Below are 25415 nucleotides of genomic sequence, written 5' to 3' on the forward strand. Positions count from 1 at the left end.
CAGATTCACCTCCAGCTCAGAATCCTAAAACTGAGGTCAGTATTGTCACGGTACACAGTATATCTGTGTGCTTCACCTTCTTCTTCTGATTTCTTTTAAAAATGTTTTTAAAAGTCAGAATATGTCATCCTGCAAAGTTTTCAGAATGCTTGCTTTAAATACTATATGTCATATATAAATATAATTAATACAAATATAACACAGTATTTTACTATTATCTTTTGCTACTAATCTACTATTATCTATTGTCTTTTGCTTTTGAAGTTTTTCAGACATGAATTTGACACCCAGGGAAAGCAATGTGACAGGAGCTGTGAATTACAGGGACACGTTTGTTATGGCTGTCTGTAAGAATGTGATTGTTGTCGTCCTGGGCATCGCCATCAACTACATCAACGCCACAATGGTCCACACATTCAACAGGCATCATGTCTGTAAAGTATCATTTCAGCTGAAGCGAAAATTGAATGTGGAAACTTCCTTTATTGTATTTTTTATCTGCTCTTCCTCAAAAAGTTGGTTTTAAAAGGGTATTTAACCGTGTTCCTCTTATTGTAGTTGATTAGTTACTTTCTTCTAACTTCTGGTTTAAATGTGCTGATTGCATGTGTTTTGGACATGAAATAAATAGTTTTTAAACCTGAAAAGCAAAGGATAAACATCAATTTAGTGGACATGTAGCTTTTTTAGAACAAAAATTAGTGATTGTTTAACTTGAACCTTCTCTCACTTGTCTTATTCTATAAAAGAGAGCAACTTTACTAAAGTAAAGTCATCATTTTTGGGTTTTGACATCCTGTACGCATACAAGAATGGTAAAAAGAACACTTAATTTGACACAATCTCTAGTATCTAGAAGTTGCTCAATGCACAACTGTAAGAATGTATTTTATTCTACATTAATGCAAGCAACAAATCGACATAAAACTTCATGATACAGCCATTTGATCCGTTCATTAATAATTCAGTCATTAACTTTCACGGCACTCTTTCAGAGGTTTAAAGCTGGTTCCCAACCTTTTTTCCTTAAGGGACGCCTTTCTATTATTAAGTAAACATTCATATTATATTCAATGCACAACAATAATCATACAGCACAACTGTACAACTGTACAATAAAGACAAATAGTGAACATAAAAATGGAAAAAAAGTTTGTGTAAAACAAGTAAATTGGATGAATTGAGCAGATTATATCCTGTCAATATTCCATCAGATAAAGGTTTTTTGATATTCTTATGTATATTTTAATACATTCTCCAGATTATATTATTCTAAACAATAATGCATGCTTCATAGGCTTCTTTTTTGGTAAATTCAGTGTTTTTTCTTTTCTTTTCTCCCTGCTCGGCTAATGTTCCAATAGCTGTTTAATGCATACTTATGACACTGAAATAAATCCTCTTAAAAATAAAACACAGACATTGCAAATTGTTTGACTTTGATACCTTTTTCATTTCTATGTTTTTTTTTTCAATTACCTTTTTTTCTTCATTTTTCTTCAAAATTTTCATCATGTCTTTTTTTCGGTGTCAGTTTTGTTTTCACAATGACAGTTTTTTATGTTTAATCTCTCTTTTTCAGTGTCAACCTTCTGTTAATGTTTAGGCATTCAAAAAAACACTGAACACTGCTAAAAATATTAGTGTAAGGTTAATAATATAATTTTGATCAATTGTTAAAAATATTAGTGTTTTGATCAATGCGACTGCAGGCAGCGATGTGTTTTACGCTGTAATCTAACCCTGGATTCTGCTCCTCGGTTCAGATCTTCAAGATGAACCCTCGCTTTATCCTTTTCATCCACCTGGTGGTCAACAACATCATCCAGCTGACAACCAGCATCACTCTCTGCATCTTCACCTACACCTTCCACACAATCCACGTCTCCCTCTGCTGCCTCTTCATCCTGCCGGCCATTTTGACCACACAAAACTACCCTCTCAACTTAGCCTTCATGGCAGCAGAGTGCTACGTCGCCGTCTGCATTCCTCTCCGCTACAACCACATCTGCACGGTCAAACGAACATATATTGTGATCGGCATAGTGTGGACGTTGAGTTCACTGTCCGTCCTGCCGGATGTCTTTATCCTTTTGGCCACTGAGCCTCCAGAGTTCTTAAATTCAAGAGTGCTTTGCCTGAGGGACACTGTGTTCAGAAACACCTACAGTTTAAAGAAGAGGGATGCATCTCACATACTGTTTCTGGTGGCGGTTTGGCTCACTTTGTTCTACACTTACTTTAGAATTTTGTTTGTGGCCAAAGCTGCTGATGCAGACGCCAAAAAGGCGAGAAACACGATCATCCTTCATGGCTTTCAGGTGCTGCTCTGTATGATGGTCTACGTGGAACCTATGTTAAGGCAAGTGCTCATATACATGTTCCCAAGAGGCGTGGTGGCCATAAACTTTGTCATCTTTATCATAAACCAAATCCTCCCTCGCTTTCTTAGTCCTATTGTCTACGGTGTGCGAGAGAAGACTTTCAGGAAGTACATCCAAAAGTATCTGTGCACAGTGAACTGCCATTCAAATACGACACATCTCAAAAAGTGACGTTTCTCCTCAAGATGTTGGTCAGACTTTTGTCATGTCCAGAAACATATAGAACAGTTTAAAAAATGACCAACACTTGATAACACGTTTTGGTTTTCTTGTGCTGTGTTCAGGCACCTTTCAATGGCATTAAAATAATTTAAACCTGAGTAAATAACTTACTTCTTTCAAAAACATGAAAAAATAAGCATGAGCAACTTGGCAATAAATTTCTCAAAAATTGAAAGAATTTAGCAAAAGGTAACAAGAAAATGACCTGAAAATTTGCTGTATAAAAAGAGAGGTTAGTTACTCAACTGTTCAAGTAAAAAACCTGCTCTGGTTTGGTCGGAATAAATCCTTAATTCACTGAGTTAGATATGAAAACATGTTGATCTGCATCTCATCACTGGTTCTTCTGATTTTGCTACAGTTCATTATGTTCCAACAAACGTGTAACTAATGGCAATAACACAAGGGGAAACAGCAGTTACAGCATTTTTTCCAAAATAAACAGATAGCTCATTTGAAAACGTACTACTCCGCTGCTCTGTTGGTGATAACTACAAAACCTCTCAACGTGTTCATGCAATTTGACACATTTAGACGTGAAATTATACAACAGTTAGCTCCAGCCAAGCAATTTGATTGGTCAGGAGGCAATCCATGAGTGCTAATGTACAGTACAACACCAAATCAGACTGAAAACACCAAGGCACTCTTGTAATAAAGGTATTTTGCTGTAGTAATGAAGGTATTTTAACATTTTAAAAGAGAGTCCCTTGGAGCTTTCTGTCTGATTTTTCAAATCCTTGCATACCCCCAACCACAGAGCATATTTGACTGGAACTTTTTTACTCTGCATGCATTACTTCCCTTCACAGCTGTTCTAAACTGTTAATAAGGAAAACATTATCGGTTGGTGGTTATCAAACATTAGCATAGATAGTATCAGTGCTGGACGAGCGTGAAAATCTGTTTGACCTCAAAAAATACCTGAGCAAAATCCTGTCTGATGCAAAAGCCCTCCACCTGCAGCCCTGGAGTAACCAGCTGCCACAGATGTTACATGGATGTGCAGTGAGACAGGGACACCCTCATCTTACACCAACCGCAGCCTGAGAGACGCCGACACACACAAACTGTCTGACATGGGGTTCAGGGTGACCGAGATCACGGCGGTGAGTGGACACACGCTGAAGAAACTAGCTGTCTGATCAGACTAACTTATCTGAATCACACAGGCCGCCAAAATGACTGTCAACTGACTTACTTCACTGGAAACACAGAGATACATGTTTATGATACGAAGCAGCTTGTCTGTGCAGAACAAGCTAACACAGATTAGCAAAACAGTGCATACGAAAATGTTTATGTGTTGCTAGGCAACGGCTGTCTCGTCTAGAGGTTTCAGAATTACTTGTTGGCGGAGCCAAAAAAATCATTAAATAAACAAACAAATCATATCTGTTGGCCGTGATGAGATCCAGCAGCACCCCCTCTCCTCTGATAGTGCTGAAATGTAACATCTGTGTTATCCTAATTCAAGCTATTATTGTTGATAAATGTGCCTCAGTAAAAAAAAAAAAAAAACTTTAACACCCTGATTAATTGGTTTCAGCATGTCCTTGAGCACAGTAGCTCTACCTGCAATACACTGAAACAAGCTCCCTCTTTTGTTTTTTGTTTTTTTTGGTCAATGATATAATTCTTCTTAAAGTTCCATCATAAGTCAGAGAATCTCAGTATTGCTCCGCTATGTTCAAACACTACAGTAGGTTTAAAGATGTTTGTCCTGTTTTGACTGACAGATCAGGGTCCAGTCACCTAACTGTCTCTGCCATGCTGCAGGGCTCATGCGTCACCCTGCTGCCGTCTTATAAAGCCACACTCAGAGCGAAGACTCATTTCATGACCGGTCAAACTACAAACAGGAGTGTACGATGCATAGATATTAATATAAGGTTATGTTGATTGATCATTTTAAAAAATGTAGCTATTAATTTCTTTTTTTCCTTTCAGATGAATAGATTTCCGCTTGTTAAAACACAGAGATGTGATCAGTATTGAAATCCTTTTAAACAGTGTGGACATTAATTTCTAAACTGATCACATCTCTGTGTTTTAACAAGCGGAAATCTATTCATCTGAAAGGAAAAAAAGAAATTAATAGCTACATTTTTTAAAATGATCAATCAACATAACCTTATATTAATATCTATGCATCGAGCATTTGCTGATCTTATTGTGAAGTGTTAAAAAATCATGTGTGTAAGAAAAGATAATGAAACAAATGATCTGCTGCTTGTTGGGAAAGTGTGACAGTCTCATCCTGAGATAATCTGCTTAACCTAAACTTTCTATCGGAGTCCTGCTTTTAAAGAAATGCATAACATCATGCAGAGCTTTATGTAAATATGACAGGTGTTTTTGGATATGCCTTTTTGATAAAAAGTAAAGATGAGTTTATTGTTTTTTTATTTATTTTTTCTCTAATTTCTTGAATTGCTAAATTAGATATTGCTGCAATTGTGGGGAAAATTTGTAAACAGAAGAACAAATTAATCTTTAAATTTGCACTAATGAAACATTAAAATATCTTTTTTTCTTCTGTAACAGAGGCTGGCAGGATCCTCATCAGCTCAATGAATTCCTCGTCTAACGGCTCTAATGTGTCTACTGGTGTGATTTATCGAGACTCGTACAGCACGGCTGTGGCCAAAAATGTGATCGTTGTGGCTCTGGGCCTCACCATCAACTACATCAATGGTACTCTGGTTCACACCTTCAGGAAACACCAGGTCAGAATCCTTTATTAATATTTCTGTTATTCGTAGTTCATAGTCATTATTGTTGTAAGCTCTGTTGGACTGATTTATACATCATTTGTAATAATTATACTCTATTCTTTATTTATTATTTACTATACTACTGTCATGCTACACTATTTTATACTACATTATGTTAACATGTTGTATTGTTTTATTATATTATACACCATCACTATATTTTACTTCTATTATTAAATATATTAACCCTTTAAAAACCTGCTGGATTTCTTTTATAAGAAACACACAAAGAATACAATGAGCAATTTCAGAAGAAATTAGCCAAAAATTAGAAAATTACCTGAAAATTATCAAAAAATAAATAAATAAAGGTAGAAAGAAAGGTAGAAAGGTAGAAAGAAAGAAAGAAAGAAAGAAAAACAAGTAAATTACCTTACAAAAAAGAGCTTAAATTAATAATAACTATGTAACATAAATTTAAATATTTACATAAACGTATACATTTAAATATGATATTATGATATTGTAACTGTAATTTTCTGGATTTTTTCTGGATGTTTTTTAAACTATCACAGCCTGGGGCATGTGAATGATTGAATGATTCAATTTCTATTCTTTTTTTGTGCAGAGTCAAACACTCACACTCATATCACTCTGAATACAAACTGCACTTTTTAAAATCAGGCTATCAAAGATAATATGCATTACTATGATTTTCTACTTACAAATTTAACACCAGTCCTAATCATGAATATCAAATATTCATTAATTTTCAGATTTAACCCTTTAAATGCCATGTTTTTGATTATCAAACCCTGGGATATATCAATGATTAGCAGCAACATTGATTGTGACTGTTTGGTGCATTTGCTGTTTTCATCCTTCATTTTTTGATAATTTTAGTTGTGTTCATGCATATGACATACGTATTGTCAAGGTTGTGTATTTTTGTTTAATCTGTGAATTTGTAGCTCAGCTCCTACAATAAGTCTAAAATACACTGTGGACACTGTGGCCCAGAGTGACACCCAGAAAAACATGCACTGTGTTATTTCTGGGTGTCATTCTGGGCTTTTGACTTGGAATTTGTCATTTTCCCTAATTTCCAACTGATGACATCATCATTTTTTACCATATTTGGCAAATGGAGAAAATACATTATGAATATTTGATATTTATGATTAAGACTGATGGTTAAAAAACAAAGTCAGTGTAAGTCGAAAATATGTATAATATCTTTAATAGCCTGATTTTGAATGGTGCATTTTGAGTGGTATGAGTAAGTGTTTGACACTGTACAGAAAAAAAAGTATGAAAAATCAATGTTGCTGCTAATCACTGACACATCCCAGGCTGCGATAATTTAAAAAATGTGTAAAAAATGTATCATATATTTTAAAGCTTGATTTTGAAAAGCGTATTTTGTACACAGAGTGATATGAGTGTGTGTAATATTAAAGCGGAGCCTGAGGGTTAACTAACTGATTCTTTTTTTGTGTTCCAGATATTTTACATGAATCCACGTTACATCCTGTTTATCCACCTGGTGGTTAACGACATGATCCAGCTGACTTTATCGATCAGCCTTGTTCTGCTCAGTTACATCTTTTACAAAATCAATGCTTCCTTATGTTGCCTCATTATTACCTTTTCCATCTTCACCACCCTCAACACGCCGTTAAATCTGGCTGTCATGGCAGTGGAGTGCTACATCGCTATTTGTTTACCGCTGCGACACGCCGAGTTCTGTAACGTCAAAAAAACGTATATTCTGATTGGTTGGATTTGGGCCATGAGTGCAGCCTTAGTCCTGCCAGATATGTTTGTTCTCCTGGCAACAGAGCCGGTGCAGTTGTTTTACTCCACAATGTTTTGTATAAGGGATAACATTTTCCGACATCGTATACACATGGAGAAGAGAGATGTTTCCCACATCATTTATCTGATCAGTGTTTGGCTCACGCTCCTCTACACTTACATCATGATCTTCTTAGCTGCTCAGACAGCTAAAGCAGCTAAAGCAGAAAGTGGGAACACGAAGAAGGCCAGGAACACGATCCTGCTCCATGGCTTCCAGCTGCTGTTGTGTATGCTGACCTACATAGCACACTCAGTGAGACAGGCTCTGCTGCACTGGTTCCCTAAACAGCATTTACATGTAGCGTTTGCCTCTTATATTGTGGTCCAGATTCTGCCCAGGTTTATCAGTCCTATAGTGTACGGGCTGCGAGACCAGACATTTAGACAGCATTTGATTAGGTATCTGGTGTGTGCAGTGAGAACAAGCATCAAACCACAGGTCGCAGCAAAACTCATGTTGCTGTATTAGATAAAGTAAAGTATACATCTCCTGACGAGGCCTACAACGTCCCCCGGCTCCTTAGACTGAGCCCTCCTGTTATAGAAGAAAGACACTTTCACTCAGAGATCACGCTATAGAGCCACAACAAAGCCCCCCTTTTGTTTACACATGCCCCTGCCTGTTTACACAGAACCAAACAATGGCGGCATCACTCCGCTCCAGTTTGTGATTTTACACGGCATCACAACATCACGGCATCACGCAATCAAAAGAGGCACGACGGTGACGTTTAACACATGAGCGCCCGCCTCTAGCATGACAAATGATAAATGTGTCAGCAGCACTCTCTAAACAATAACAATGGCACAACATGTCAATAACAATCATATATTGTCTCTGTGACAGAGGGGGTGCACGTGACGTCACAGCACAGATAATAATTTCATTCACAGAGACAACTAGAATCCAGGCACCGAATACTGCGGTTCCCATTTTGGATCAACTCTACAGAAGTATCAAAATTAATTTTCTGGCAATTAACCTACTTAAGTATCAAAATCCTAAGTAAATTATGCAAATATTTACATGTGATAATACACTGTATGCTGTAAACTGACTTATTATCAGCTGATTATCTGATCTGATAATTAGCATTTTTCTGACGATCAATTTTGCATTGTTTTTAAATCTAGTAATAAAATCAATTAATTTTAAAATGTATATGCCTTTAGGTTTTGCATTTTGTATTTTCCCGGCAAGAATAAACGATTTCTGGCCACGTCAGTGTCCATGGACCGCTGGTTCTTAGTTAAGATGTAAGCATCATTGTTGAGTCCAGCTGCATTTGATATGAGCAGATAATTGTTTGTTTTACTCCCAGTTTCACCATTCCCACCGCTAAACTCCGCCTCTGCTTGGAGCTCCTAAATCTCATTGTTTAACCAGTTTTGTGGACATTTACAGCCAGTTTTTCTTCTTTGAATTAGCTGCTTTGCTGACAGCTGCTTTTTAAATGTCCCACAGTGGGTCGCACACATAAACTCGTCAAAACATTATACCTGTGCTGCCCATGGTCACATATTTAAGTTTTACACAGATCTTGTTACAGCAGTGTCTCCACCGGCCTCGGGTCACAGGCGAGGCCACTCGGCCACCCTTGACCTATTGTAACCTACACTCCTGCAAGTGCAGCCTGCATGATCTATTTACTGTGACTGTACACCAGCTCTTGCAGGCCCCACAACCAGCCAGGCCCACTGGGAGTTTTCCTGGTTCTCCAGATTAGCCGCTCCACGCCTGTTGAAGGATTTGTGCAGCTGAAGCCTTCTCATTAAATGCTGACCCAATTTTAAAAAAATATTAACATCAGTCACTTAGACACAAAAACATGGGAAAAAAGGGTCCAATAAAATCTTTGTGATGCTTTGTAAAATAAAAAAAGAGATGAATGAGTTATAGCCACACACAATAAAATACAGTAACAGGCTGTGAATATCCAGTCAAAACTCTGTTTCAGAATAAAAGTACATGCAGAGTGATGTTTTGCACAAGGAAAACCCTGCAGCTGATTCAGTATAGATAAAGGGTTTTCTATGTGAAAGTCAAAGGCTTTGTATTCTTGCCTGAGAGCAGGTGTACATAAGATGATTATTACAAGTCACTTTGGACAAAAGCATCTGCCAAATTATTGCACAGTAATGTCATTTTATTGTGAATTTATCCAAAAATGAACAGCGTGGAAACAGAATTTATGACGCAATCTGTATGAACAGTTTTAAGTTTTAACTAAAGTCTACTCACTGACGTCTCACATGTAACCACACATACATTAAACTCGTGACTGTTCTTGATCCCGTGACATTTAACTATGATTTAAAAGTAATTTCAAAAGCCATCTGACTCGCTGTATGTATGAACGCCACGTGACTATTTCCAAGGTAGGTACTGATTCTTTCTGTGTTATTCTCTGTGCACAAATGGAAAATATCCAGATTTTTATTTTCTAATATTTTCTGTGTGGTTATTTCTGTATTTCGGACTTTTAGACTGATTTTGTCGACTTTAGAAGTAAACGATTTTTATAATAACAATAATGTTTTATTGTTTTATTGTTAACATGATTTGAATATTGGTGGCCATCAATTTTGTGCTATTTACTTTTGTAAAGACGGTTTCTGTTTTAATGCTCCACTAATAACTACAAGTGTATAAACTATGTTTACGTGTAATGACAGTAAAACCACAGGAGTAATAATTAACTGTATTTCTTCAAGTGTTTGAGTGCAATTGTAATGTGTTTCATTTATCCCTTTGCCCCTATAAAGCACTTTGACTTTCCCTGTGTCTGAAGGGTTTTGTAGAATATTTTGTATAATAAATTGGAGAAATAAACTTGCCTTACAGATTTTATGCCTCATCACATTGATAAGAACAGCTCTACTGAAAAATTAGAAAAAAAAAAATAGAATTAGAATTAATTAGAATTAGAATTAAAATTATCACTGACAATTAACACTGACTTTTGAATTCTTTATCAATATTTGTTTGCAGTTTTTCAAACCACCTATTCATTCAATGTTGCAGATAAAGATTTGTTTACACTATTATTAGCAGTATTAACTATCGATTTCGTGTTGAATTAGATTCCTGTGATGCTGTGCATGATTGTTTCTGACTTGTGTGATCTGTTACTAATAATACTCAAAAAAGAGAGGTGTTACAATTAACAAAATTCACACAGTGAATTTATCTAATTAAATATCCTCCCTCAATGCATATTTTCTGGCATTTAGCAGTTTTAAAAAACTGCACATAAAGACACCTGTAAACAGGGTTGTCTAACAGCGATCTAACAACACCATAAATAACATTTATACATCAAATAAAGTCGATAATTAAAATCGTTGAGACATCCTTTTATTACACGTTTGTTGCCTGAGGGCAGGTGAGATGATATTTTTAAAAGCAAACTCAGATCTACCTTTTTTTGTGTGGCTTTTATTTGAACTTTTTTTTTTTATCTATTGAGAATTTTTTTTTTATACATTTTAGTCTGTCTCACTTCCTATTTTATTATTTTGAAAATGTATTATTTTACTTTTTGCTGTTATCCTTTTGGTTACCTCTTATTTACAGCTTAAGTATTTTACTTATTCTTTATTATTACTGTTATCATTTTATATATATACTTATTTAATTATTTTTATCTTTCTATTTATAGGTTTTATCCTGTCTCTGGTGTTCCCTCACTAACATTAGCTTTTCCTCGGCTTGATTTTATTGCATGAAGCAATTTGTGATACAGTTTTTGTGTATGAAAAGTGTCAAACAATTAACATCTGAATGATTGATTGAACAAAAGTGATTTTTGTTTGATTTTTGCATACATTTCAATGAAAAATGGACTGCTTACCAAGATAAAGTTATAGTAACTGCAAATCTCAGTATTACTAAATAATCACATATTACAAGCTTTTACTGTTTATGGCCAACATAAGACCTGTGTTTTTAATTACGTTGTCAAGTTTATCTTTCTGAGGCATTATTTTTTAAACTGCAGATCAGTAATACTCTATTATTCTAATTATGGATATTTACAGTAAGCGATCAATAAGTAAAGTACACTGATTTTTTTCTCTTTTTTGTTGTTTTTCTCTCCCTTTTTATCCTTCCATCTCCTCCCTTACATCTGTGGGGAGCGATGGGTGGTGCTGTTTCTATTTTCTTACTGAAAAAAGTTTCAATAAAATATTAAGAAAAACAAAAAACAACAAAAAAAAAAAACTGTTCATCATCAATCGGTTGACTGCTGACAATATTTTTAACCAGTTACACATGTGGTCAAATTTGCTCCTCTTCACTTTACTTCACTGCACATCAAGCACATCTGTGTCAACCAGTCAGAAGCTAAAATAACCGAAAAGGACGTAACTGACTCCAGTCTATTCTGATGTGACCGACAGCTGTTTCCAGTGAAGCAGACCCCGTCAGCTGACTCATGAGTGTTTCAAACACTGGCAGGAATTTCACAACGGTTGTCTATCGGGACACTTTGAACACGGCTGTGATCAAGAATGTGATTACTGTGGTTCTCTGCATCTCCATCAACTTTGTCAACGGCACCCTGGTACACACATTCACCAAACACCAGGTCTGAACTGTTTTAGAAATCCATTTTATGCACAAGTGTACAAAAAGTTAAGTATATTGTCATATATTCTCATGTAAATAATTGCATTGTCTCGACTTCTATCCTCTTGTTTTCCCAAATTCTTCCCTGCAGGTTTTCAATATGAACCCACGCTACATCCTGTACATCCACCTGGTGATCAATGACATCATCCTGCTGACACTGTTCACCCTCATTCAGGTCCTGAGTTACATCGTGTTCACTTTAAAGGTCTCTTTATGCATCATTTTTCTCATGATTGCTATACTTGCAAATCTAAACAATCCCCTAACACTAGGCGTCATGGCGGTAGAGTGCTACATCGCCATATGCTTCCCTCTCCGCCACACCCAGATCTGCACAGTCAGGAAAGCATATGCTGCAATCGCCGTGATTTGGGTGTTAAGTTCACTCACAATCCTACCGGATTTATTTGTTGCCTTGGCGACCGAATCCCTGGGGTTCTTTCGTTCCAGAGTTTTTTGTCTCAGAGAAAATATTTTCAGACACCCTGATCTCTCGCAGAAGAGAGACGCATCCAACACGATTTTCATGGTTATCGTGTGGCTCACTCTTTTCTACACATACTTCAGGATCCTGTTCACAGCAAAGGCAGCTGCGACGGACGCCAAGAAAGCAAGAAACACCGTCCTCCTGCACGGCTTCCAGCTGCTGCTGTGTATGCTCACCTACGTTTTTCATGTTATCATAGCCGGTCTGACATATTTGCACCCAAAAGGCGTGCTGGCCATTCGCTTCACCATCTCTATACTGGTTCACGTTCTGCCTCGACTCATCAGTCCGGTTGTTTATGGGCTACGAGACAAGATGTTCAGGAAGTACCTGAAGAGACATATTTTCTGTACAGGTAGTGCTCAAACTCATCCACAAAAAACTCTACAGAGGCCATAAAATCCAGCTGTGAGTAGGTTCAAATAAAGCATAAGATATAACATAAGAGGTGATTTGCGCTATAACTTAATGTTGGCGGTTGCACCATATGAGGGAGTTCATATGTAGTGCAATATAACAATACATTTTGAATTATGAAGGCACTCATTGTGAATTATTATGCATTGGTAAAGCTTGTGTCACCAGCATTGGTGCTGTGCTTGATGGATTTATTAATGTTATGAACATTGCAGAAATGATGCTGTGCTTTTGTTTAGTTTGCTCTGTTTTTTTCTCTCATCTATTTGTGTTGTTGTTCTTAAAATGTAAAAACTTCAATTAAAAAAAAATAAAAAATTATAAAAATGCTGTCTACTGTTGCCGTTGCTGGTATTCTCTGCCAGCCTTTCCTAATTTTACCGTCCTGCTACCGTTCATTAAAATGACATCCATTGTGCCGTCTGCCAGATTCCATGTGAACACAGAATTACATTTTTGGGGCCTTTATAGGGTATTTACATGATGGTTTAGTCTTACTACTCCCCATTAAAATAATTTCCAGCTGCAGCAGGTAGATGTTTTCAAAGAGCTCAGATAAACGCAGCGTACTCTACCTGCTGCCCAGCACACACAGAGTTAAAAGAGTGAATATTGTACTTACATCCTCCAGGTCACACGACTCCAAATGAATCCTGATGTTGCTGTATGTTTGCTGCCCGCAGGCGTCTACAAAACAAAGAATAATGCAGCTTTACGACCAGCTCTCAGTGTCCATGAGACATTTAAAGGAACAGTTCACCAATATGTAAAATGTATTCACTTTCTTTGGGCTGTAATCAACCAAAAGTGAAATTTTACTCTTCAAATTAATATCAATATTAACTAAATCGCCACAGTGCACTGAGAGCACTCTGCGGGGTCCCCACACATTTTCATGGACTAAATTTCAAATCTTTTCTCAGACTTTTTAAGGATCTATAACAATTGCTGTAGGGGCCTGTTCCTCAGTTCATATTTAGTTGTATTCATGAATATATTTACATTAATATTTTGTACTATGTGTTTATTAATGACTTTGAATCTGTGTAAACCCTTCAGGTCTTACAGTTGATAAAGGAAAGGTGCTGCAGCCTGGTGGTGTAACTGACTGAAGAACACACAGTCTTTAGACTAATACTCGCCTAATACTTTTGCATCTTTGTTTAATACAGTAAATCAGCTAATACAACTCAGTTTAGATTTTGGTTTTATTTGTGCAGGCAGTGTACAGCAAGCGGCAAATTAAAAAAAAAAAAAGAAATTATATTTTTGAATTGCATCTGAACATTCAACAACACACTTTTTTCTTTAAGTAAACACAAGCGTCTGTTAATCTCAGTCAGCCCAAAATGACTTCCACCTCAAGACTTCAACAAAAGGGTTTCGTGGTCACTGCAATAATAACGATAACATTTCCTACCCAGCGCTTTTCAAGCGTATCAGACTCAAGCTCTATTCAAACATAATTTCAGCTAACTGACATTCATTAAGGCAGAAACTGACTGTGGGGAGAAAAACGAACAAACATACATAACTGAAAACAAAACATTAAAACACAAGAAGATGAATATCAGAGCAACGTTATATCAGCAGCTACAGAAAAAAGGAAATGCTGTAATGTTACATTGGCTCAATATTCATGGAAACAATTACATTCCATGATTTTTCTAAAACTTTTAATTATTTTGACTACTTCCAGGACTGTTTCAGACCTGGAAAATGTAGCCATTAAATTTCATGACTTTTCCAGGTTGTCCATGACTGTGGGAACCTGACTCTACCTGGTAGTGTTATGTGTCCATGAAAGAGTTTTTCTTTCTTGCCACTGACGCAGGTGTCAAATCAAGTCAATTTTATTCATGAAGCCCATTATCACAAAACACAGTCTGCCTCAGAGGGCTTTACAGCATATGACATCCCTCTGCCCTTAGACCCTCACGTCGCCTAAGGAAAAACTCCCCCCAAAGAAACCCTGTAACGGGGAAAAAAAAAGGATAGAAAGAAAAGAAGGATACCTAAACCATTGTAAGTAGATGCAGAAGGTCGCTGACAGAGCGGCACCATGTAACGAGTTGTGATGAGAACGTGTTGCTACTACAGCCCTGTGCTTTAACGTACATTTTGAGTCACCAGTTAACCTGCATGTCTTTGGACTGTGGGAGGAACCTGGAGAAAACACATGGACACGAGGAGAACGTGCAGACTCTGTACAGAAGGGCCCCTCTTCCCAACGTCTGATCCCTGGATCTACTTGCTGTGAGGAGACAGTGCTAACGACTACACCGCCATGTCAGCGTCAATCCTCATCTTATTCTTAAAATATAGAATTACTGTATTTCTCAAAAAAATAAACAATCCCTTTGAAACAGATACATGCCAACATGAACACACACACACACACACACACACACACACACACACACACACACACACACACACACACACACACACACACACAATATGAGCCAACGTGAGAGTCCGAGGCTCAGTCGACTGAGATTACTTCACATCGATCGGTATTTTTTTTCTGTGCAGTGAACTTTCAGGAGCGTTGTGGTACCCAGATTTCAATGCTCTTGACTTTCACGTTACTTTTTGCAGCTGGATACATGCAGCAGCGGCACAGAGGGAGAAAGAGACCAAATCATAACGTGAAGAGGTGGTAAATTAACAGCTCACAGGAAGTTTACACCCTGCAGTCTCTTGCTTTTGTTTGATATCTAGTGTCGACAAAAAATGTTGTCGTGCATTTGCGATCCGCTGTTAGTGCCTTCCTGTTTACTTTATGAAGAGAATGCCACCGTTAAACTGAAGGTCCTGTGGAGCCCATTCAAACCTTAAAACTTAACCCTTTGAAGCCTGAACAAATTGGCTTGATTTCTTTCAAAAACATGAAGAAGGCAATTTAAGAAAATAAAGACCCAAAAATTAGCAAGAAATTAGTAAAAAGTTTAAGTAGATTGCCTGAACATTAGCAAAAAAAAAGTTTAAAAAAAAAATAAATGACTGAATAAAAAATCTTTAAAAAATGAAACATAATTTAAAATAAATTATGACCATGATAAGTATCACATTTTTAATAGCTTTAAAAAAATAATAATTCAAAATCCATTTGATTTATGTGACTTTTCTTGCTTAGTAGTTTTTTGCCTTTTTCCCGTGTTTCTGAAAGAAATCAAACCAACATGTTTAGGGTTAACAGTATTAAATACCTTGTGAAAGGCATCTGAATGCAGCACAAGAAAAGTGATGTCGATCCATGTTTCAAAGGGTTAATATGTAAAACAAATTGAACCTTTGAATATTCGTACTACCAATCTAATTCGACTGACATAATTCTGCGTCAGCCAAAATAATCCCACGTGTTCGATAAACGTATATAAATCCATGCATCAAAACCCGCCAAAGAGTGGTGTTTGTGACATCCTCTGCTTTCACTGCACTGTACTGAGACTATATGAACTGCATGTTACTGTGTTATTGTGTATTTCTTTATGTGACATTATTGTATGTTATATGTATCATGTATTTTTATGTGATTTAGACAGATATTTTCTTTAATATTTAGTGATAAATGGGCTGAACACTCCACCTTTGTTAAGATATGGGGGCGTTTTATGAAGGAGAGAATAATAGTAAATGATTTTATTTGCCGTTTCTTTCTTTTTTCAATGTTTTTTTTCTTCTGGACCTTTAATAGTCGTATAGGTAGCATTTTAATTCCCTGATTATTTTAGACCTTAAGAAAAACACTCAATGTGATGTCTTGTCTTAGTAGTTTTATTAAGATGATATCTTGGTATAAACGTTCTGTATTGTACCTTACTTGTTTTGTGTTGAAAAGAAATATTAATATTGTGAAGAGACTTATTACAGATTAGTGTCTCGTGGCATAATTGTTATTGTCAGATTCACAGTGCAGTTATTGTTGTATTGTTGTGTTTTTAAATCTTTAATTATTTAGAGCGACCACTGTAATCTATCTGTGTTTATTTCAAACAGGAAGGATTTTGCCATTTTAGACATGAATTTTTCATCCGTCAACGATACTGTAATTATAATTGGGAATCAGCGGGACAACTTCAGCACAGCTGTGACCAAGAATGTCATCATCACAGCTCTCTGCATCTCCATCAACTACATCAACGGTACTTTGGTGTACACTTTCAGAAAGCACCAGGTCTGATATTTCTTTTTTTACAGGATATGTGCAAGTAGAAAATGAGAATCAGGAGTCACAAGAGCAAACCTGCTGAATGTCTCTAACTTTCTCTCTCTCTCTCTCTCTTTTCTCACTCATCTTTACTTTACTCACCTCAAACAGGTGTTATTAAAAATTCATGTATATTGTTTTCACAGCTTTAACAAATCAGCTTTTGATAAAAAAATATCCTTAAAAGTAAAGTTGAGGATTTTTTAGGTGGGGCTGTATGAGATAGTCATGTTTAGTCAGTGTATTATGTACAGTAGCTGGCAGTTGGTGCACTTTTGGTTTGCAGAAACAGACGGAGCACACATAACACGCATAACACGCCTACATCACCTCTGACTGAAAATAATGACAGCTAGTACGGTGGCTGCAGTGGAAATAAAGCTGCTAATGTTTTGAACATCTATCACTGTGGTTACTGAAATTTTATCACCAGAGGAGAAGTTAATAACATTACTCAATGAAAACACAGACATCAACAGACATTACGCAATTGTGCTTTATCAATATTTCGAAAATGTCACTTAAGTTTTGCACAGATCTGTAATGGAAATGTGCCTAATGTAACTGATACTAATAATAATTCTGTAATATCATGATACAGCTACATTTTCTGAGATGGCTACCATACCATGAAAATCTCATACCTTTGCAAGTCTAGAGCCAAATGAAACTGACAATCACAAGTCCCATAGCAACATGCATACTAGCATCCCCTGTGAGGAACTATTACTTTGCCAAAAATTCTTTTTTTCAGGTAATTTGACGCAAATAACACACATAAAATCTATTCTTGTGTCAGTGGTAAAACTAAATGAACTATGACGGAACAGAAAATTCACTTTTTATGGAAATCCATCTGCAGAAGAGTCTCTTGCACAACTAAAAAAAATGCAAATTATCCCTTTATCCAAGTCACCTAAAGTACTAACACTTCTATCCTGTTTTCATCCTCCAGATCTTCTACACAAACCCTCGCTACATTCTGTTCATCCACCTGGTGATTAATGACATGACTCAGCTGGCCCTGTCGACCCTCCTCTTCATCATCAGCTACACCCTTCACACAATCAGCGTGTCGCTCTGCCTCATCCTGCTCATCACCACCATCCTCACCACCCTCAACACCCCGCTGAACCTGGCCAGCATGGCGGTCGAGTGCTACGTCGCCATCTGCATCCCACTCCGTCACGGGCAGATCTGCATCGTCAGGAACACCTACATCCTGATCGGTATGATCTGGATCGCGAGCGGGTTCTCCATCCTGCCAGATCTCTTCATCCTGCTGGCCACGGAGCCGCTGCACTTCTTTCACTCTAAAGTTTTATGCTCCAGAGATTTTGTGTTCAGGAGCTCTTACAGCGTGAAGAAGAGGGACGCTTCGCACATCGTTTGTCTCGTCCTGGTTTGGGTCACACTCTTCTACACCTACTTCAAGATTCTCTTTGCTGCCAAGGAAGCGACTGTGGACATTAGAAAAGCCAGAAACACTATTCTTCTTCATGGTTTTCAGCTGCTCTTATGTATGCTCACGTACGTCAGACCCATGTTTGCACAGGGTCTGCTCTATTTTTTCCCCAAAGAGTACCGGGCTATACGCTTTGCCTGCTACATCATGATCCAGATCCTGCCACGGTTTGTTAGTCCCATTGTCTACGGACTACGAGACCTGACCTTCAGGAGACACACGAGGAGGCACCTGCTCTGTAAAGTGAGCGTGAAGAACCACTCGGTAAATGTCCCCATCAAACACGAGGCCTAACATGAGACTGCAGTGAGAGTTTCCCTACTTTCTGTCAAACGACACACGAATATCATGTAACCGAAAAAAAAAAGCCTACTTGTTTGTCTTTTAAATGATCATGGTTAATTTTACCATGAGTACTAAAAAACTACTTTTTTCTTATGGAATAGAAAAGAATAGAGGCACATCAGGTCAAATAAAATAAAACAAAATAGAACAGAAAAGAAAAGAATAGAACAGAATTAGAGATTAATGAAATAAAATAAAACAAAATTAAATTAAATTAAAGAATAGAGTTGCATTGAGTCAGGTAAAATAAAATAAAGCAGAATAGAAATACTTCATTAATCCCGTGAGGGAAACTGTCTTGTTACAGCAGCAAATAAGAGAGCAGGAACTGAATGAAATATTCATTAAAAAGGGCAAAATAGAATAAAATAGAATAGAAACAGAAAGCCTTTATCATTATGGTATTGTGCAGGATACAATGACATTATAAGCGCCTCTCCTCGTTGGTGCATAAGCATTAAAAAAAAAGAAAGACACTGTATACTAAATATTTAATATATATTTAAACATTAAGTGCACTGGAAAAAAACATATGAATAAAAAAAAGGCAGCTGTGGGAGTGCAAGGGTCGAAAATTAAATGGCATTAAAGTGTGAATAAAAGAAAATTCCCATGATGAAAAAGTTGCCTCGATCACACTGTCACCAACAAAACTGCCATCAACTCTCATGATAATCTGTGATAATCTATATTGTTTATATTTTGTTTTATTTGCACTCATTGTATTTTGTACTGCAACTGCTGCACAATAATTTCTTTCAGCATAAATAAAGTTCTATCCAATAATCACCTTTAGGCTTTCCCCTCCTCTGATAAACACTGACCATGAGAAGAAAATCAATTAAGTCCTTGTTTATAAAGACGCTCGTGTCACGCTGTGTCGCCTGTGTCTGACCTGCACTCAGGTAGGTGGAACAGCACAGAAATAGCAGTGAGGTTGCTCCTGACTAAACTCTGTAAGATTTGAGTCTTTGGCAGGTTATTTGACAATGTGTTTGTATGCAGTTTTCCTGTCCAGATGTTTAGATGTTCCTTTGTAAATGTCATTTTGCATGTTCTGTATTGTATGCTCTGTTTCCTGTTTTTGCAGGTCTGAGTGAAGTATGAGCTCATCGGTGGCTCCAGAAGGCAACATGACAACTCAGGTTTGGTGAAGCAGTTATCTGTCTAATACATTTTTAAGTGAATCTTAGCTTGCACTTTTCTGCTGATTTATTTTTTAGTGAAAATACAGAAATTCTAGGTCACTCTTTTAATGTAAATGTCATTACTGCAATTCTCAGAAGATTAATACTGCAAGTATTTGGTTTTTTTGGTTTAGTAAATACACAACATGCAAATAAATCTGAGGACATAAAAGACTAAAGTAAGTTTTTTATTTTCAACTTCAATTTGATTTTCTAAATTGTGTAGACATCTAAAATGGAGAAAAATATTTTCTTAATCATTAATACCAACTGCTGCCACAGATTATGGCTCTAATATTAAATTAATGTTTCATCACAGCTCCTTCATATACTCTAAATTTCAGTTTTATTTTTATCATTTTTTTAAATCAATATACATTAATTCATATGTCTACCACAAATTAATATATATATATATATATATTATATCCCTATATTTACACTTCTGCACTATATTGTGTCATGCATTCCCATTATTCATTTACATTTTTTCTTGTTATACATATCTAATTAGCCCTGCCTAAGATCTAAGATTTTTACTGCCGACTGCTTCTCTGCTGCTGTTGTGCAGATGAGATAAAAAAATAACTTCAAATGATATGCTGACCTCACAATATATAAATTATAGCATGGTCTCGTGTATTTTATACAAATATTAAGTCTCAAGGAGAAAACTTATTTTGTGTCCAGATTACTGCCTGTATATCAGTGTTTCCCAGCCTTTTTCCTTAAGACACCCTTTTTCTGTTATTATTGCTTTTTTGCCCTTTTTATGCTGTTATTCTGTAAACTGACTTAGCAACATATTTTATGTTTATGTCAAATTGTATTTAATAGCAATAACAGTGCAAAACAACGGTTAAACTGTACATTTAACTTGAAACAAAATAGCTGCAGGAAGTTTGCGTAAAACTAGTAATTTGGAGCATTTCCTATGAATATTGCATCAGAGATGAGTTTTTCTGTTATATAGAGGAACTTTTTCTGAGTTTTTATCTCCCTGATGCTTCACTGTTCTTTCTCTTCAGACATATATTGAGGCTGTTTAGCAGAGAGGGAAGGCTCTGTGAGCACAGCTTGTGCTCAGGCCTTTATCATACCTTTCTGCTGGGAGGTTTATACCTTGAACAACAATCTAAACTTCATAAAATTACAAAAATTACAAAAAAAACATTCACATTTCTTCACAAAAATGAATGAAATGCTGAAATAAAGGCCTACTGTTTACATATTTGAAAAAGCTTTCTCAAATTCCTTAAGATCAAGAAGACCTCGTGACCACAGAAAGCTTTGGTTACACAGTGATGAACACATTTAAGTTTTGTTTACTTGAAAATGAAAACCTAAACATTAAGTCTTTGTCAGCTCAGCACATAGTCACACAGACATGCTGTATGTCTACAAATATGTTAGAATTTCATCATCTTCTTAATTCCTCTTTAATAAGATCAAGGTGTGAATGGTGAATATGTATGCATATGTGTGCGTGTGCGTGTATATACGCACACACACATATATGTATTTTTAATAATTGTATAAAAGGGGCTAGGATGTAATAAGTATTTACTTCCTCCTTCTCCTTTTTCGACATGTAATATTCATGTTTTTTCACTGAATATGTCTGACTGGCATTCTGAATGTTGTTTTTCTTGCTCATCTTTTATTTTGCTCTCTTGTTTTATTTGGCATGTTGAAACAAAGATGGAGCACTGCTTTAGTATCTGACAAACTGTTGTGACAGTGAGCAGGACATTTACATGCTTATTTGAACAGCTGGTAGAAAGACAGTGATGGAGTTTGAATAAATGATAATCCACTGTATCTGATAGTAACTTCTATTTCTTTGTCTTTTGCTCCCTCTGTTGTTGGATCAGTTCATGCTCGTCAGAGACACCTTCACCACGGCGTTTGTGAAGAACCTGATTGTGGTTTTGGTCTGGCTCGTCCTCAGTTACATCAACGGCAGCTTGGTTGCCACTTTTTTTAGACACCAGGTACGTATGGGAATATGTGATACACATATTAATAACAGCCCCCTAAATTACCCCTAAATAAAAGGCAATGAGCAACTTAAAAAGAAATTACACGAAGTTTGTAAAAAGTACAGGAAAACTACCTGACAATTTGAAAATAAAACCAAAGAAAAATAAACTAAACAAAAAAAAAAAACAATGAGGAAATTACCCCAAAAATTGCTTAAAAATAATAATAATTCTGTAAATAATTTGAATTATATTATTATTATTATTATTATTATTATTATTATTATTATTATTATTATTATTAGTAGTAGTAGTAGTAGTAGTAGTAGTAGTAGTAGTAGTAATAGTATTATTATTAGAAATTAGCTCTCTGGACATCTTTTTTACTAGCTTTTAAAAAAATAAGTTTCAAAATCTACAAATTTCTTGCTGTGTGGGACATTTCTTGTCATGTTGCTCTTTACCTTTTTCCCATGTTTTTGAAAGAAATCAAACTAATTTTCTCGGGGTTAAAAATATTAAATGCTTTTCAAAAAAGTCCAAAAGCAGCACAAGAAAAGTGATGTCAATCCAGAAATGTCCCACAAATGGCAAAAAAAAGTTACTTTTGGAAACTTACTTTTAAAAAGGTGAGTAAAAAAGACGTTCAGAGAGCTATATTTAGTATAATCATAATAATCCATTATTAAATTACTGTTCAAAATTATTATAATATTAAGCAGTTTAAGTCATTTCCCTGGTTGTTATTTTTTTTCTTACTCTTCCTTTTATAAATTTTGTTTTGTTTTTTTGCTAATTTTTAAGTAATTTACTTGTACTTTTTACTAACATCTTGCTAATTTTTTGACAATTTATTCCAAAGTTGCTCACTGCTGCCTTCTGTTTTTGAAAGAATACAAGCCAATTTGCCCAGGTTTCAAAGGGTTAATGATGCCATACAGACTTTTCCTCCAGGACAAAACTCTTTTTTTCCTTCTTAAACCATAAAGTGTTTTATCCTCTAACTGCACTCCTCTCTCTCTTCGTGTATCCTCCTCTAGACCTTTTACCAGGACCCTCGCTACATCCTCTTCATCCACATGGTGATAAATGACGGCATCCAGCTGACCATCACCATCATGCTCTTTGTCCTCAGCTACATCTTCTACAAGATTAACGTCTCTTTCTGCTGCGTCTTCATCCTGGTGGCAGTTTTTACAACCAGAAACACCCCGGTAAACTTAGCCAGCATGGCCATAGAGCGCTACATTGCCATTTGTGAGCCTTTACGCCACCCCCAAATCTGCACAGTGAAACGCACTTACATCGTCATCGGGTTGATTTGGTTTATATGTGTGGCTCCGGATATCACAGATCTGTTTGTGACGCTAGCAACCGAGTCCCTGAGCTTCTTTCATGAGTCTGTGTTCTGCTTGCGACAGAATGTGTTCAAAGACCCGATCCTGAAGTACAAGAGACAAGCCTTTGACATCATCTACTTCTCCTGCGTGTTTCTGACTCTGGTCTTCACCTACCTGAGGATCCTGTTTGCAGCGCGGGCCCTCTCCACGGAGAAGGTGTCCGCCCAGAGAGCCAGGACCACCATCCTGCTGCACGGGGCCCAGCTGGCCATGTGCATGCTCTCTTACATCTCCCCGAGCGTGGAGATCATCCTGCGTCTAATCTTCCCCAGACAAATCCTAGAAATCAGATTCACAAATTTTTTAATTGTCTACATCCTGCCGAGGTTTCTAAGTCCGATAATCTATGGTGTCAGAGACAAAAAGTTCAGAAAGTACCTCAAGATCTATCTTCTCAGCAACAGTTGCAGGACCAAACTGAAGACTGTGGCCCCTGTGGATAGAGATGATAAAAGATAAATATAGCAGGGTGTTTTTATTAGAGGTATTTACTTTGGTTAGATATTTAATGTAATTGTAGAATTTTATAAAGAATAAGTTTAAGTGCATGAAAATGTGAGAGAAAATTACTGTATTTTATTAGGGATACGCAATAATTATCGGGACCAATGGGACTTACATCGTTATACCGATAATTCCAAAAATGACATTTTTTTTTGGTCCTACACACACTGCATTATGCTGTGTGTCAAACTGCTGCTGCTAGATCAGTCCACAACATGACATCAGCACAGAAGAAAAGATGATAATTAGCTGCGCTCGTTAGCAAATGAACAAATAAAGAGAGAAATAATCATAACCTCAGCGCCCCTGTTGTTTCTCATCATTGACCTGCTGACCAGCCTGCACCGTGACACCTGACGGCGCTACGGACTGAAAGACAAAGTCGGGGATGAGTTACTGATGCTGACTCATCCGCTCTGCTCTTAAAATAAATAAATAATCACAAACTTTAACACTTCTTATCTGTTTTCTACCTTTTCTTTAATGTTTTTGGTGATTTTGGTGACTTTTGGAGAAAACATTTTTTAATCACCAAAAATGACACAATTTATCAAAGCCAGAAACTGTATGAAACACAAAGTATCATTGGATTTTCAAATTTCCGATGGTCCTTGAACACATCATCTGTTATTGTACAGATTTGTGAGACAAAATTCCATGACTTTTCAGAATTTTTCAGGGTATATTTAGTTCCTTAAAACTTTTCCCAACCTGGAAATTGCTATTTGCTAACTACATGACTTTTCCAGGCTTTTCTTGGCCGTACGAACTTTGAATAATAAAAAACAATAATTAGTGGCAACTCTAGAGAGATATTTCAAAATCAAATCTATCTCCATACAGCCAGATACCATTTTATATCTAGGTGAATTAACCCTTAAATTTCTCCTCTGCTATTCAATAGGAAGCTCTGTTCGTCCTGGAAAACTGCAAGGGGAACTTCACCCATTCTCAGATTTCTTACATTTTATTTCTATGGTGTAAAACAGCTTAAAAATATTTGTAAACAATGACAGCTTTCTCCCAAATCCATAAACTAGAGTGCTGAAACTCAACCATTTATTCTGCTGGGTCTGAAAGTTTGCTTTCACTCGCAGCTGCTGCTCCTATCATCCATCGATCTGATCTGATCAGCTGTGAACAGTTTTACAGATCAATTAATCACCACAAGAGACACAAACTTTTTTTTACACTCATGGGGAGCTCTGCCTGCACTGTGTTCGCAGATTCACAAAAACTCAAAGTTTAGAGACGGGATACAGAATGATACAAAGGGACACACACATTTAAAAGAAAATAAAACATTGTCTGCTACCTCCACACATACAATCTAACTCTATGATAAACACTGAAAAGGACGGCTTGTTGGCTTTCTGTTAATCTCAAATAAAAGTTAATAAACGGGTCTTCTGCATAACTTCTTCACTACTTTAGGGATTAAAAGTCTCCTAGTGCTCATTACAGGGATCCATAATATCACCTGTGACATCCTGACCTTTACCCTATCCCTATAGCAACCTGATCAGTACACAAACACACATGCATGCTAATCGTTATATATGAGTCCACATGCTGCTGCAGGAGTAGAGTGACACA

At 36.6% G+C, this 25415-nt stretch overlaps 5 protein-coding genes across 5 annotated transcripts; all 5 read left to right on the forward strand.

Annotated features, from left to right (window-relative positions):
* Positions 1-274: 274 nt before the first annotated feature.
* On the forward strand, positions 275-2555 carry LOC121948845 (odorant receptor 131-2-like). Its single transcript, XM_042494345.1, has 2 exons — positions 275-430; positions 1767-2555. The coding sequence occupies exons 1-2, from the start codon at positions 275-277 to the stop codon at positions 2553-2555; spliced, it is 945 nt and encodes a 314-aa protein (XP_042350279.1).
* Positions 2556-5179: 2624 nt separating this feature from the next.
* On the forward strand, positions 5180-7652 carry LOC121948850 (odorant receptor 131-2-like). Its single transcript, XM_042494359.1, has 2 exons — positions 5180-5335; positions 6828-7652. Exons 1-2 carry the CDS (start codon positions 5180-5182, stop codon positions 7650-7652), a joined length of 981 nt encoding a protein of 326 aa, XP_042350293.1.
* A 3970-nt stretch (positions 7653-11622) lies between these two features.
* Positions 11623-12705, forward strand: LOC121948857 (odorant receptor 131-2-like). Its single transcript, XM_042494372.1, has 2 exons — positions 11623-11775; positions 11908-12705. Exons 1-2 carry the CDS (start codon positions 11623-11625, stop codon positions 12703-12705), a joined length of 951 nt encoding a protein of 316 aa, XP_042350306.1.
* Positions 12706-16747: 4042 nt separating this feature from the next.
* Positions 16748-18695, forward strand: LOC121948862 (odorant receptor 131-2-like). The gene is made up of 2 exons (XM_042494385.1): positions 16748-16903; positions 17892-18695. Exons 1-2 carry the CDS (start codon positions 16748-16750, stop codon positions 18693-18695), a joined length of 960 nt encoding a protein of 319 aa, XP_042350319.1.
* Positions 18696-19847: 1152 nt separating this feature from the next.
* Positions 19848-23774, forward strand: LOC121948871 (odorant receptor 131-2-like). The gene is made up of 3 exons (XM_042494398.1): positions 19848-19891; positions 21808-21927; positions 22956-23774. Exons 1-3 carry the CDS (start codon positions 19850-19852, stop codon positions 23772-23774), a joined length of 981 nt encoding a protein of 326 aa, XP_042350332.1. The 5' UTR covers positions 19848-19849.
* The last annotated feature ends 1641 nt before the right edge of the window (positions 23775-25415 follow it).

This window comes from Plectropomus leopardus, chromosome 2 (genome assembly GCF_008729295.1).
Source record: "Plectropomus leopardus isolate mb chromosome 2, YSFRI_Pleo_2.0, whole genome shotgun sequence".
Classification (NCBI taxonomy): Eukaryota; Metazoa; Chordata; class Actinopteri; order Perciformes; family Serranidae; genus Plectropomus; species Plectropomus leopardus.